The sequence below is a fragment of the Gopherus evgoodei genome, chromosome 9 (assembly GCF_007399415.2).
Source record: "Gopherus evgoodei ecotype Sinaloan lineage chromosome 9, rGopEvg1_v1.p, whole genome shotgun sequence".
Classification (NCBI taxonomy): domain Eukaryota; kingdom Metazoa; phylum Chordata; order Testudines; family Testudinidae; genus Gopherus; species Gopherus evgoodei.
Window position 1 is genome coordinate 87,315,318 of NC_044330.1, and position 15,459 is coordinate 87,330,776.

The following is a 15,459-nucleotide window of genomic DNA, read 5'->3' on the forward strand; positions in this document are numbered from 1 at the left end:
TCACAAGCCCCAATCAATGTATGTAAATCAAAACAGGGAAATACCCCCAAATATTCCAAAACTGTTTAGGCTAACAGTGTCCACAGCGCTTACTTACCAGGCTATGGCTTTCATCTTGCCCTTTGTGATCCAGCACTTCACCAAGGCCTAGTTCTTTATGATAAGCTCTGCTGCAGAGACAATTAACATGAGGTCGCCAGTGCAGTTTAGCAAAGCAGAGCTGACTTTTGGTCTGTTTGGATTGCTCTTCTGCATGCCGGAATGTACTAAACTTGCAGCGTAAAACAGCTGGGATGACTCATCACTGTCTCAGCCATACTCAGCTCCTCCACGTGGAAATCTGCTGGCTGGACAGGTCTCTGCTTACGAGAGTGTCGAATCACAGATATCTGAGTTGGAAAAGGACTTCTAGGTCATGCAGTCCCTCTTTTCACAAATGCAGGATTGTTCCCTGCAGCACACTCTCTGCTGTATTGTCCACGCTAGTGCTAAATGTCCCAAGCAATGAGATTCTACCCACTTCTCTTGGGAAACTACTCCACAGTCTAAGAGATACTGAAGCCTGGCATTAACAGTCCTCAAGATTGCCGTGTATGAAGTATAAGATGGACTGTGTGAAGATGGACAGTTCAGCTAGCATGACAGCTCTGAGGGTCAAAGTCCAGAAAATGTGCATACCAATGCATATCTCAGTTTAGGTATATTCATTCTTACCTATTTCAGGTAAGCGAGTTAATTCATACACTAAAGACTTCAAAAGCATTCGGAGATCCTTGGAGGAAAGGTGCTGCTGTAACCCACACACCTCCTGGATGTGGTGTTCTATCCCATCTAGTGGCACCAAGACCACTTAGAGTGAAACTAATGAGTCTACTCTACAGCCTTAGCTAATATGCAGCTGGCTTTTAGCTCATGCGGTAGAGGCTCATGAACTAAGCTCCAGGGGTCCCAGGTTCAATGACGACTGGGATCTGTTGGCATTACACTGCCATACAAGCAAAACATTATCTTATCATTCGGATTATGACTCTTATTATTCCTGGCGTTGGACAAAACTGGGAAGGGAACTATAGATACACAACAGAAATGAGTCTCACAATATATTTCCAACACAGCTAAAACTGGGGAAACACAAGATCAGATTGTTTTGTGACACTGCTGATGGGATTTCTGCCCCAGTTCATAGACCAAAGGTTTTCAGATAACTGTGGCCAGGTGACTCTAAACTGCCATAGACTAGGGTGACCAGACAGCAAGTGTGAAAAATCGGGATGAGGGTGGGGGGTAATAGGAGCCTAGATAAGAAAAAGACCCAAAAATCAGGACTGTCCCTATAAAATCGGGACATCTGATCACCCTACCGTAGACTGCCTTCCGAACCTATTCAGTGAGCTCGTTGCAACTTACACAATCCCAGCCCTGCAGTGCATGATACCAGGGATCAAGTGGTGAGGCTCATGCAGTTAAATTATTTGGGGAATAGTCACTTTTTGGTACTCTCTCCATTTCTAATATTTCTGCATGGCTTGTTCCCGCCCACAAGCGTGAAGTATATGATGGCATTCCCAAGCTTGAAGAAAACAGGAGATCAGGCAGGAATGTTATAGAAAGTAAACCACATACAGATTCCTCAAGAGCTGGACCCAGATTCAGATTCCTTTAAATCCCTGCTGTTCAAAACAGATTAAATGTTCTTCCAAACTCTTCAGCCAGCCTCAGGAATGCCAGACTATGACAAGAAATGGCTGTGTTACAGATTACAAACTCTGCTAGGGAGGAGGGAACCCAGAGGTGCTAGGAGGAGAAGAGGAATTTCATATTCTTTTTGAGGGAATGGGTGGGAATGTTTTTTTAAAGATAAACTCAGCCTCTTTCTCCCACCCCATTTCCTTTCCCCCAAATGGATGAAAACCTTACAGAACCCTACAAGGCCTTGGTTGTAGAATCTGTATGTCCAAAAAGGCTCATAGGCCCAGATTCTCAAAGATATTTAGGTGTCTAACTCCCACTGATTTCTGGACCTTTGCTTCTATTCCACTATCGTAGTTCCCTTGACCTTGTTCCAACACTGAATGTACCCAGCTGGCCTGGATCCTTAATAATGAACTAGGGACCTTTTAAGAGCTCTAGGCCCAATTTAAACTCTGGTGTAAGCAGGCGTAACTCAGGTTGACTCCAATGGGAGGGACATCCACTAATTTATAGCCCTCTTCAGCCCAGAAAAGTCTCTGAGTCCCTTTGCAATCTGTGTATGTGGTCTTCAGCTGTAATTTCAATCACAAATGCCACACAACAGGCTACAGCTGGCTGAAGATTCCCACTCTCCAAGTCAGTGACGGAATAGGATGCATCCCACCATATATAGAAGGAGTCTCCATCCCTATGTCTGTGCATGTAATAGAACAGCACTGAAGATGATTTGTATTGTGTAAAACAGGACAAAATGAGGATTAATCTTTCTGTCGGATGGCTGCTGGGCGACCCATGTGAAATAAGATGGTAGTGCATTTACGTCCAAAAATGCAGTCACAATTGGCACTAAGTGCCTTCCTCCCCTGGCTGGAGGTTAAGGATTGGATGGGCAGAATTCTCCTAGAAGTGGTTCCTCAGGGTTATGTTTGAGGCACATTAAACAGGGAATGGCAAGGAGGTGGAAAGGGGAGTTTGCCTTGTTGTGGGCTGTGATTTCCCTATTCTGTGGATAAACAAAGCCCTTCAATTTCCAGGCTGTCAGACCAGCAAATTGAACTAGTATTACATTCACACTGAGACAGAAAACAGGGGTGAAAACTGAGGCACTATTGGAAGAAAGTGAATATTTCCCAAAGCAGGAGCGTGTCTCTGTTGTGCCTGCTGTTCTGACATAGAATTAACTTCTATAGGGAAAATATGAGCTATTACAGGGCAGCTCGGCTCACTTACATACTCGCCTTGCCCTGATAGGTGCATTAAGGAGCATGATTTATTTGTGTGCATTGGTTTCCTGGTCACATTAGTACAGATGTCATTATTGGAGGCACAGTCTCACAAGTTTCTAATGAGAACAAGGGGAATGTGGTGAGTTGACACAGACATGCTTCCATGCATTTTCTCTGCAGTGTGTTTGGTTCATCTGCTAACCAATCGGAACTTAATGTAACAAGGGTTTGGGCCTTGCCCAGCAACTTTGCTTGGGCGTTTAGTCCTGAGCTAGCGGCATGAGATCATCAAGTGGAGAGTGAGAGCCTTGCACCTCTACCAATTCCTCCCGCTCACCAGCAGTGCCATTGATAGACCCCATAGGGATTTATACCCGGCCCTCTGGCTCTTGAAAGGTTACTCCACTCAGGTCCAGTAGGGGGATCTCAAGAGGAGGAAACTGAAATACTTGAGGTTCTAAGGGGAAGAGTAAACCACTTTCTTTCCACCAGTTCCCAGGGGGACCCTAACCTTCAATTTTTCCCCTTCTGTATTTATAATGGGCCAAACTCTGAGGGTTCTTGGTCATTACTCAGTGGAAGTTTCGTCTAAGGACTTCAGGATTTTGCCCAACATATGCAACACTAACCTGGCTTGAACAAGAGGAATAAGAGTTCAATTGCATGTCTGGGGGAGTATTTAGCTGACCTATGGCTCCCGTTGCCTTTTCGTCACATATGGCTAAAAGCCTACAGCACCCCCCAGCCTTATTCACCTGAGCAGCGAGTTCCATTGAAGTCACAGGGACTGAATGAGTTAGTGAAGATTGCAAGACTCATTATTACTTTACGTATATTCAGGTAGTGGAAAATTTGGCCTGGGGCATTACTTTGAAACGAGAATATATCTAGGTAAACTAGAAGGAACCTTCCTACTTAACCCAGGAGATTATTTAAGACATGAAACTGACATGCATTTTGCTTTTTGTTCTGTTGTGTTTCATTTCTGGGTGATTCTGACCCTGGTTTTAGTATGAATGTATTGCTCAACTTGACCAGAAACCTCTATCTAGAGGGAGTTCCTGTTCTAATGAAATTTCTAGAACAAAGTCCTTTTGGGTGCTACTGTGAACTGAGCTGAACCGTCACGCCCGTTTGGGTTTCATCACTCATCACTGAAAATGTGTGTGCGTCGTGGTCCTTTAGGAGCAACAGAATGTGCCAGGCAATGTGCTGCTTTAGTATATCACGAAGGGCTGATATTTAGAAGGTGGATGCAATTGGCTTTGGACCTAGAATTCATGTATTTTTGTGATGAGCCTAAAGATAACTTTCAGTGGGACTTAGACCTATAAGCTTTTTAAGCAATTTAAATCTTTGTAAATCTGGCCCACAATGTTATTTCTACAGTCAAAGGGCCTTATCCCAAGAGATGCTGTGCACCTGCAACTCCCATTCCATCAGCACCTTCTAGGATCAGGCCCCAAATTTCCAGCTAGGCTGGAATGCTCAGCAGTCACCATTGCTGTTTTGCATTCAGATGGACAGTGATCAAGCCAGGTGAGGTCACCCTCTCTGTTTGTACCTGCAGGTGCCTCACCATACCCGGGTGTGCAAATTGATGAGGACTTTTGCCGCCGCCTCAAAGAAGGAACACGGATGAGATCGCCAGAATATTCCACTCCAGAAATGTAAGCGATCTACTCCCAGCCCTGGACAATAGATTTTAACCATCATAACAGGGACTTTGATTTGTGTGTTGAGATGTGGGGAGGGTTTGTCAGATTTTCTTTCTTGTAACCCATTTATTAAATTTTGGGGTTGTGTCTACCCTAGGCTCCCTGATACCACAGACCAGTAACAACAAACCACCAAGTCAACTTCAGGGCCAATCTGTCAATGGGCAAAGGAGTTAACAGATCATTTCAGGCTAGTTGTGGTGTATGAAATCTCAGTTCAAGGAACCACCATGTTTGTTTGATTTCCAGTTTTGTGGGAGTGTCTATGTAGCCGTAATTGTAACCTGCTTTCAGCCACATCAGCAGGGCCTGCGACTCAAAGTTAAACTAGCTCAGCATAAACAACTTAGAGAATTGATTGAAACACAAGCACGGAGTGAAAAGACATGACTGGGGGTGTAATGCAGTGCTTCTGAACACAGGGATTTGATTTGTCACCTCCATTGGACATATCAGGTGGGAAGTCATCTAGATGAGGATGGAGACAAGCAGCAGCACAAAGAAATGGTTTGGAAATGCAGAATGACATTCTCTTAGAAGTCCATGTGTTTTTCCATAGCTACCAGACTATGCTGGATTGTTGGCATGGAGTTGCCACAGAGCGGCCGACCTTCACAGAGCTGGTTGAGCGCTTAGGAGACCTCCTCCAGGCAAACGTGCAACAGGTACAGCTGTGTGGCTGGTTTGTCGCATGTGTGCAGAGATGATATCCCAGGGGTTTAGCACCAATATAAGCAGGGCCGGCTCCAGGGTTATTGCCCCCCTAAGCTGTGGGGAAAAAAAAAAAAAGGTCGTGATCGCAACTGGCAGCAGCTCCACCACGCCACTTTCTTCTTCGGCGGCAATTCAGCAGCAGGTCCTTCCCTCCAATAGGGACCAAGGGACCAGCCGCCGAATTGCCGCCAAAGAGCCCAATGTGCCGCCCCTTCCCTTTGGCCGCCCCAAGCATCTGCTTGCTGAGCTGATGCCTGGAGCCGGCCCTGAATATAAGATATGACTTCACATCACCGCAAAGAACACAGTGAAAACGGCTATTGGTGTGAGCGTAGGAGTGGAAAATGCTACATATTCAAAGGGGATTTTGGTTAGAAAATAAGATGTTTATCCATCCACAATGAGCAAACACTTACAGTACATTAATTTAAAAAAGGTTCAGTTGCCCCCTAGAGGAACAATAGCTCTTTATCTCACAAAACATTTTAATTAGTTTTCAACACTGCAAACTGCCAGTAGCATAGTTCTCTTCCTACAATTGGTCTGAACTCTCTCTCTCTCTCTCCCTCAACCCCCTTTTCTCTGTATTTAAGCTCATTGTTACTTTTAGGAACTTCAAAATGAAGCCATTTAAGGCTCAAAGAGTCAATTACATAATTGTCAATTTCATAATAGTTAGATCAACTTTTTTCTCTCCATTTAAAAAAAAAAACCAGTACCTCAGTTATGTAACTGTCAATTCCATTATAAGAAGAAATCAAGCTCTCTCCCTGGCCCCTTCCCTTTTGGAAACTAATACATCAGTGAAGCTAAATAGAACGACACTTGTTTTGCAATGTGCAAAAGCCAGGAAGAGTTTGTGAGCTTTATGGTGCAAGCAAAGGAAATTAAAGCGAACTCAGGAATCGTGATAAGGGACCAGACAGTTAATTACGCCTCAGAATTAAAATCAAGGAAGAGGATTTTGATAAATGGTTTTAAGAAGACACAGAGCCACTTCTACAGATAATTGTAATAATTAGTACTTGCTGTTGAGACTTCATAGCTTCCTTAGGTAGGTGCTGAAGTATATTAAGGATGCAGTGGCAACTGTTGTAATGAAAGCACAGGAAATAAAGTGGTTTAAGGCGGCAATAATAAGGAATGACTGTCATTAGCTGCAACTGCTCAATTTGAACGGAAGCTCATAGGCTATAAATAGGCATTACTCATTTCAAATTCCCAGCTCTGCTATAGCCTCACATGCTGGCTGGCTCTGTATCTCTCCTTTCCCACACATAAACATGGAGCTTTAACATGGATTTGGGTGTTTTGAGTCCCATTACATTGAGCCAATGGAAATCACCAAAGATGCCAAAACATTGAAAATGTCATTGAGTGCCTAACTGAGACAGCGCACAAGAACATAAGAATGGCCATACTGGGTCAGACCAAAAATCCATCTAGCCCAGTATCCTGTCTTCCGACAGTGGCCAATGCCAGTGCCCCAGAGGGAATGAACAGAACAGGTAATCATCAAGTGATCCATCCCCTGTCACCCATTTCCAGCTTTTGGCAAACAGAGGCTAGGGACACATTCCTGCCCATCCTGGCTCATAGCCATTGATGGACCTCTCCTCCATGAATTTATCTAGTTCTTTTTTGAGTGCCCACCTTAATTGAGGCTGATTGGGGCATGATAATAAATAACACTAGTAGGAAATAATTGGCTGCAAGTTTGTCCAGGATGCAATAGGAGAGCCCTGTAAAGCCAGCTGCTTTCAAATGGATATGAACAAGCCAGAGATCACTCCGTGATGCTGCATGCTCAAAATGTTTAGTTTTCCTAGCTGACGCATGAGCACCAGAGGCAGAGATGTTGTTGCCATGAGAGAAGAAGCTTGAAAAACATGGCCTAGAATGCAGGGGCACTTGGAGGTCTTGCACTTTGCTATCATGATTGATGAAGCAATGGAGTGCTAGTGCTCAGATGCCTCCAAGGGAGGATCTACACAAAGAGCAACCAGGACTGGAATTTTCATCCATTCTTCTTAGTGGATCTCCCCAAAATGAAAGATTTGCCTTGTGGAAAGACAACAAGATAGTGAATATTGCGCAAAGCCCTTAACGCTGGATTTAGTGTGTTGCAAAGAACTTCATGACTGGCTTAAAGAAATCATCAAAAACAAAACAAATAGCTACATGGCTTTCATAGTGCACAGCCCTGCTTGGAAGATGGTTCCAGTAGAGCTTGATAGCCATTAACGTCCAGGCCATCAGGAGGAAGAACTGATCCTTACCGGCTTCTCTTTCTTCTGTTAATTATTTAGGATGGTAAAGATTATATTCCACTGAACATCACATTATGCCTTGATGGAGAATCTAACCCAAAGACCTGCCCAGTGGAAGAAAACTTGAGCAATTGCATTAATCGCTGGAGTGCATTGGGAATAGGGTAAGGAAAATGCTTTCTTATTTTGGTTTCAAGTCAAGAATCTAGACAATTAAGACAGTCAAAGCTGGGAAGTAGTTTAAGCCTGCAGGTAAGGGCATGAATCACAGTAGTTTCATATACGTGTTGTCTTCTCTGCCTACCAGCATTTATGGTGGAGCGGAACAGATCTGTTTATGGTTCCTGGGTTCATTCAGCACTAGGTTAGGGGCAGGGCTTTCCTTGGTTGAGGACTCTTGGCTATGAAACCCTTTTCCAGGGGTCAGCACCACCATGTTGCATGACAGACACTTGACAAAATTACTGGACTTAGTGACGGATATTGGTGGGGAGTGGGAGGGGGCTCCGGGCTGAGGCAGGGGGTTGGAGTGTGAGAGGAGGTACAGACTCTGGGCCGAGGGTGCGAGTTCTGAGGTGGGGCCAGAAATGAGGGGTTCAGGGTGCAGGAGAAGGCTCTGGGTTGGAGCAGGGGATTGGGATGCAAGGGGGTAAGGGCTCCGGCTGGGGGTGCAGGCTCTGGTGTGGGGCTGGGGATGAAGGATTTGGGGGTGCAGGAGGAGGCTCTGGGCTGGGGCTGAAGGGTTCAGAGTGTGGGAGGGGGCTCCGGGCTGGGACATGAGGTTGGGGTGTGGGGGCATGTGAGGGCTCCAGCTGGGGGTGCAGGCTCTGGGGTGGGGCTGGGGATGAGGGTTTTGGGGTGCAGGAGAGTGCTCTGGGCTGGGATCAACAGGTTCAGAGGGTGGGAGGGGAATTGGGGTTGGGGCAGAGGGTTGGGGCCCAGGAGGGGGGCTTAGGGGTGCAGGTTCCAGGCAGTGCTTACTTCAAGCAGCTTCTAGAAGCAGCGGTATGTCCCTGCTCCGGCTTCTATGCAGAGGCATGGCCAGGTGGCTCTGTGCACTCCTCCGTCCGCAGGCATTGCCCCCGCAGCTCCCATTGACCATGGTTCCCGGCCAATGGGCCGGAAGCCACAGAGTCAGCACTTTGGAGGTGGGGGGGTGGTGACTGAGGCAGCATGCAGAGCCACGTCTCTACCAGCAACAGCAGGGATGGAGAGCCGCTTGCAGGGAGCCGCCCAAGGTGAGCACCCCTCGTGGACCTCAAAATTTTTACCAGGGACATTTGTGTCTGTATACGGACACATTGCTGACCCCTTCCCCTTCCCCAAAGTGATCTGCCACATTGGCTGCCTTTAGGGCAGTCTATCAATCCCATGTATTTTAGATGGACCATCCTCTCCAGAAGCTTCCACTTCTGTGATTTCAGTTTCAGTCCCCCACATGCTTGTAACAGTTGGGTTTGAACACTTTTCTGGGGAAGAGGGGTTTGCTTTCAGTGTCACTGAGTTTCCCTCTGTGCCTTACGGCTTGGTCCCTTCTAGAGATGGGCCAAGGAAGCTGTGCATTGGGTTGTGCAGAAACAAAGCCTGGGATAGTTGGATCCAGCCTCTCTTTTATCTGACCCGCCACCAAGGTTTGGGGGAGTTGTAATAACACTTTGCAAAGCTTCCAGTTCTGGCCCTGCTCTCATTCTGCTTTAATAAATATTAGGGCTGATTGGCTCTTTAATTGATTTTCGATGTTTTGCATTTAGGTAGGTTAAATAAAAATAAAATCTAGGAATTGGATAGCGGCTTTAGAAGCCACTGTCCTGTTGAATGCAGAATGGCTAGGACTGGCTGCAATTTGTGTGTGGAGGAGACAGACAGCTGGCACGCCTTGCTGGGTGCTGTGGAAGTGCACAAAGGAGTGGCAACTGCTACAGCACTTAAGGTGGTGCAGCTTGCGCTCCCACCAGCATTGACCATGGTCTGCTATCCGAACAGAAAGGGAAGGATCAGGAAAGGCAGGGGACATGTATACATCCCTGTCCTGTCCTTTGTGATGGCTGCTAATGATGGTGGTGTTTGGCCGTATGACTTTCCCCTGGTAGGCCAAGAGAATCCAGAACCTAGCCCTTATCCTGTAACTTAAAACACTATGGGTTGTCCATGTAACTGTCCCTTTTTATCTGAAGTCCTGGTAGTGTGGATTTTGTCAGCAGCTCCAGGGTGGGGGTCTCATTTTATAACTCATATATGGATGCTGCTTGTTAGGGCCCGATTAACTAGTTACAAGATGTAGAAGAAAATCTGATGCACTTTGGGTCAGGGACATTGTTTGAGCTACAGAGCCCGGTCAGCAGTCACTTGGGAAAAAAGGAAAGTTACAGGGTTATCATGAATGGTTGCGCACTGATCTCTCACCCTTCTCCTTTCCAGTAATAACAGTAAGAAGAGACCGCTGAGTGTGAAGACATTTGATGAGGTGCCAGTGGAGAAGCAGAAAGTGATGAATGAGGTAAGCGAAGTGAACATACCTCTTCAAGCAAGTTTGCAGGCCTGCTGTCATCAGGGCCAGAAAGAGTTTCTAGAGCATGTGTGCGCTTCATTCTGGGAGAGGGGACAGAAACCCCAAGGGGGATTTAGTCCTGGATCCAGGAGAGCAAATGGGATCCTGCACTTTGTTTCATGAAGCAATTCAAATGGAGGCTAAAAGCATGATTATTTCAGCTCTGCATAGTGCCAGGAACTTCATGTGGCCTCTCCTGGGGTCACAATGATAAAGCATCTAGTTGTCTCTCTTCTCCTTCCGTATAAAATAACTCAGGAGCTTCTTTTGTAGTTCAGCTCCTTGAGAACTTCAGTATCATCTCTCGCCATGCTTCCTGCCTTAAAGCCAGAGCCACTGGCACCATGGGGCAGCCCCTGGCTGCTCAAAAACTCCACAGCAAGAAGCCCTCAGGAGACCATCTGACTGAGGGAGAGGGTGAACACCCATAGGCTGTGGAGCAAGTAAATGTCAGGGAGGATGCACACATTTTTGTCTCTCCCTATGGCCCATATGCTCTCTCAGGTGGGGAGTGCTCTCACGCTCGCTCGCTTTCCCCAGCCTGCATGGTCCCCTGTGCAGGGAGTTTCTTCTCCAATTGATGAATATCTCTCTGCTAGGAAGAGTGAGGTGTCCAACTACAGTTTAGCCTAGAAAGCAGATCTCTAGTCCATCCTCTTGCCAGTGCAGAACTGTTGCCTGTTATTTCCTATTCCTTTGCCATATTCAGTTTCTAGACCTCCATCCCTATTCCACCATCTTAGGGATCTGTAGGGAACAAATTCCCGCTAACCGCTGTATGCTCCCTCTTCAGGGATAGAGATCTGTTTCCCTGTATAACACAAGTACTTTCACTGGACAGACAGCTATCACAAATAGGTGACCAACTGCCTGCATCTGCATCCCTCTTCCAAAAGATCTTCTCATAAGGGGCATTTCTAAAATCAGTACATATTCAGTGGTAATATTTTTCCTACATACAGGAAAGAGGATGACATTAAAATAATGGCAGAGTTAAAGTGGTATTGCAATGGGTATCTTAGATAAGTACAGCCCTTGTGTCATCCGCTTTACTTCTGAGTGCACAAGGATTAGTGCCAGTATATTAAATGCCAAAGGAATTAATACTGATTAGGTCAGTATTTCAAATAGTTCAAAGTACACAACCACACCTGTCCTGCAATAGTAATTGTTATTTGTAGTTTTTTTATTAGTTTTCTTGTAGTCATTTAAAGATACTATGAAAGCAGCAATTCAGATAAATATGTGGTTGAGAAATAAATTATGGGGTCACTTATTGTTAAAACATAAACCTGGAGTGAAATCCTTGCACTGATTTCAGTGGGGCTGGGATTTCACCCCATATAGTTAAAAACAAAAAAAAAGCACGTTTTCTGACTTGTGTTACTACCCCGAGAACAATCTGATTTTCTGTTCACTCTTTATGCCACTTGTTCACTTTTCCACTTCACTCAGATTGCATGCTGAAATAAGACTGATCACAGTTTCATTCCTATTTCTAGTTAGTTTCCCTTTTTGGTTCTGGTGCACAGCACAGCTGCTGTTGATGCCACTTTCCAGCACTGAAGGGGAGTATTTAAGTTGTAAAGGATCCCCACCCCCCTCCAAAAAAAACCTGTTTTCATTTAAAATTTTTGTAGTTATTTGGAACAGGGACCATGTCTACCTGTCAATTTGTGCTGCACCTAGCGTGATGGCAAATTGGCCCTATTCATGGCCTCCAGACATAAGCTTAGTGTTGATAATAAAAACTAATAAAAATTAACAATCATAACTTTTGAATCAGAGCCCTCTCCCTTTTATTTTAACACCACTTTATCTTTTAGACCTAAACATCACAACTCTGCGGGACAGATGAAAGATTTTTTTTTTGTCCACTTGAGTACAAAGAAGGAGCCCTGCAAGATATGTTTACTGTGCCATATTCCTTGCAAGGAGTTTGTGTGGTCTAATCTGGTACCACACTTATGTTTTCTTTAGTTTAGTAAGAAGTCTTTCTAATAGGGAGAGCAATTCTAGAAGATATTTAAGATAGTGTTTAACTCAGGAGACCTATAAATGGATGTGCACTTTATAAACCTTCATTCAGATTTCAGCTCCACAATCTAGCAGGTACCCCTACATCATGTTTAATAACAGATTTCAAGTTTAAAATTGCAAAAAGCTTCTTGTTGTGATATGTGTATGTAGAATTTCTCTTTAAAATACCAGAAAGCCAAAATAAGAGAGAAGAATCATCATTTATGTTTGCTTTCTTTTATTTGACACAGTCTTCCCTCACTATTAATGTCTTTCCGTCTGTATACATTATTTGAGCCCTGTGCATATCACTGCATTTTATGGCCTTTTGAAAAATGATCAATAACATTTTTAACGCTATAAAAACAAGGCAAATTTTCAAAGACTAAACAAAAAGTACCAAGGGGCCCAGATGGCTAAGCGGAATGGTAACATAGGCCCCAATTTAACACAGCACACAAACATGGGTTTAACTTCCAAATCAGTGGGCGTTATGGAACAGCTGAAAGTTGTGTGTGTTTTTAAGTGCTTTTCTGCATAGAGGTGAGTTTTTAAAGTACGTGTGCCAGTGCTTTTGCTGAATGGGGGCCATAATACAGAGCGTTAGCGCTGTAGGTTGTTGATTTGAGTCCAACTCACCTTGGCAAATGCCCATCTGAAGACTCTTTGGTGCTATGTGTGGAATGAGTTGGCAGGTCTCACTCCAGCTCCTGGTACACTACTGTGTACCTGAAAATAATAATAATAATAATCACCACTACAAATGGCTTCCCTGTTGGCAGTCAGTGCCTGAGAGGCCAGTAACTGAACTGGCCTTGGAGCCTCAACCCCACCTCGTGGTAGGGTGACCAGATGTCCCAATTTTATAGGGACAATCCTGATATTTAGGTCTTTGTCTTATATAGGTGCCTATTACCCCCCACTCCCTGTCCTGATTTTTCACACTTGCTGTCTGGTCACCCTACCTAGTGGCGGCCTCTCCAGGGATGAGGAAACCTTGCACTGCTCCTGCCTGGGCTTTACCTGCTCTGTGGACAAATGAGGGAATTCAGCCTGTAGGACTGAAAGTCTGGCCCCTATCACAAAAAATGCTTCAGAAGAGTAAATGAGAGAAGAATAGACTCCAGTTGGAACTTGGTGTTTGAATTGGCCCCTTTGCTCTTCCTTCTCCAGTGGCTTTAATTGCTGCCCAGTACAAATTCTCCATCACGCGTTTTCCCCCTTGCTGTCAATCCGAGAGAGCTGCAGCGCTGTCTTTTCAGTTACCATGTTACTGATGTCCTGTTCCTTTCGCTGTACAGGAAAGCGAGTCAGATAGCGGGATGGTGCTGACATCTGATGAGATGAAAAGCCTGAAGAGGCTGGAAATCCGCTCCTGGCCTTATGGGATTATGGCTCTAGCGTGAGTACTTTGGGAACATTTCTTTGGAGTCGGTGTCCTGCCCAGAAAAGATTGTACAAAAAAAAAAAGTTTCTGATTCCAAATGGAACACAGTTAGTCTGCAGCACCAGCAGCTCTGGGCTTCATGATTACAACAGAAAGAGGATGGTTAATACATTTCAGAATGAAGAGGCACAGTTCAGTTTTGGTCACAGCATAGAAAAAAGAGGTACCAGTTTGCATATAAAACACAATCCCAGACTTCTGAAAGGAAGGCTGTTCCTCTAGATGAGTTTCATACATGTGTTTCTCTGCACACAGTGTGAACGTTAATTAGTCTGATAAAGCACTAAAACCAATTTCATCAACCTCAACACAGGATGCACCACCAATCAAATTAACTCTTTTTCCAAAGGAGAAGCTGCCTCATGTTTTTGAATCATCATATTCAAAGAGGGGTCAGACTTTCAAATAAAGTTGGCTTGTTTCAGGGTCTAATCCCTAAGACCCACAAATATGATGCAAGTGGCAAACATAGAGAATAGTATTTCTGCTACAGAGTTTTTCAAAAGAATCTATGGGAAGGATCTCATTCTCTGTTCAGTTAGTTAGGAATTTACAATAAATTTCAACCAAACTGCTTGGAGTTTTCTGTAAGACCTATCACCGTAGTATCTAAGACATTTAGAACCCTGTTGACTTGGCTTCTTCTTGTTAAATTCAACATGGCTTTTCCACAATGGTATTTTCCACAATTCCCCACAGAACACAGTTGACCTTCTTTGTGAGGTGTGGTATATTGGGAGAAGTTTGCACTGCTTCTGTATAGCATTAGCAGGCTCATTTCGGAGTGTGCACAATCAGAGTGCAAGTCAGTAATTGAGAGAGGCTACTGACTTGCTCCTGACAGACAGAGAGGAAGGGTGATGGAAGCTTGTCTTGGCTTTTCACACTTGCGCTCCATGAATTCCCCATTATCGTTTGGGGGAGTAGACTCAGTCTGTGATATGTGATAAAAGTTACAGAGCAGGCTCATGTTATTCTTGCTGAACTGAGGTAAGCTTTCAAATTCCACTTGTCCTGCAGGAAAGGAACTCAGTGTGTTCAGCAGAATTCATTCTGCAGGACGGTGGGAGAATTAAGGACAGCAGGCATCCTCACAAAGTTCTTTGCCTACATGCACATTAGGGGTGGGTACACTGATTCAAATAAAACACCCTCCCTCCCCTGATGATATTTGCTCATTTTTTAGAATCATGTCTGAATGAACCTTTTTTGTTTCTGAGATTCAGAATTGTTCAGATGAGCAGCTGGTGGATTTTTCTTTACTGTCCCTTCAGGTTTTCAGCAGAAGCACTGAATTCCCACATGCCAGGCTGCTCTATAATGGCATTGCCATTCCGAAGCAGACACACTAGATACCCCAGGAGTGAGTTTGTTCTTGTGAGATTTCCAGCTCAGCTCTGTAGAGGTTCAAGCCTCAAATAAAACTTTGAACACGGGACCAGATCCTGAGTTAGTGTCAGTTGGTTTAATTCCATTGACTTCATTTAATATATGCTCCTATTAAATATTCCAAGCTGGAAATCTGGTCTTCTAAATCCATATCTTTTGGGGTATTCTATTCATAACTGTACACCTGGTACTTCCTGTGCCAGCCAGTCCACACATGGGCATTTGAATAGAAATCTAATCTAGAGCCAAGGCCTGCAGCAAGCAGCATCCATCCCCACCTCATTTTCAGGACTACAGCAATCTCATGGCAGACAGAGGAGTGTTTGTCCTTGGCCTGTTTTTCCATTCAGTTCACCCCAGCTGAGAAGACCCTTTTGCCAGACTCTTTTTTGAAACCATCTTGCAGAATCTCTGTGGCCCAAGTGATACATTCATT

General features: G+C 44.7%; 1 protein-coding gene across 3 annotated transcripts in view; it reads left to right on the forward strand.

Moving 5' to 3' along the window:
* Nucleotides 1-15,459, forward strand: part of LOC115657414 (vascular endothelial growth factor receptor kdr-like) — a 176,628-nt gene that overhangs the window by 149,641 nt on the left and 11,528 nt on the right. For all 3 annotated transcript variants that reach the window (XR_004001972.1, XM_030575231.1, XM_030575232.1), the window contains exons 25-29: nucleotides 4,489-4,588; nucleotides 5,196-5,301; nucleotides 7,660-7,784; nucleotides 10,039-10,117; nucleotides 13,489-13,589. Coding sequence is in view for 2 of the 3 variants with exons in the window: in XM_030575231.1 (XP_030431091.1) it covers nucleotides 4,489-4,588; nucleotides 5,196-5,301; nucleotides 7,660-7,784; nucleotides 10,039-10,117; nucleotides 13,489-13,589 (511 nt within the window). In the remaining variant the exon portion in view is untranslated. The remainder of the gene's footprint in view (nucleotides 1-4,488; nucleotides 4,589-5,195; nucleotides 5,302-7,659; nucleotides 7,785-10,038; nucleotides 10,118-13,488; nucleotides 13,590-15,459) is intronic.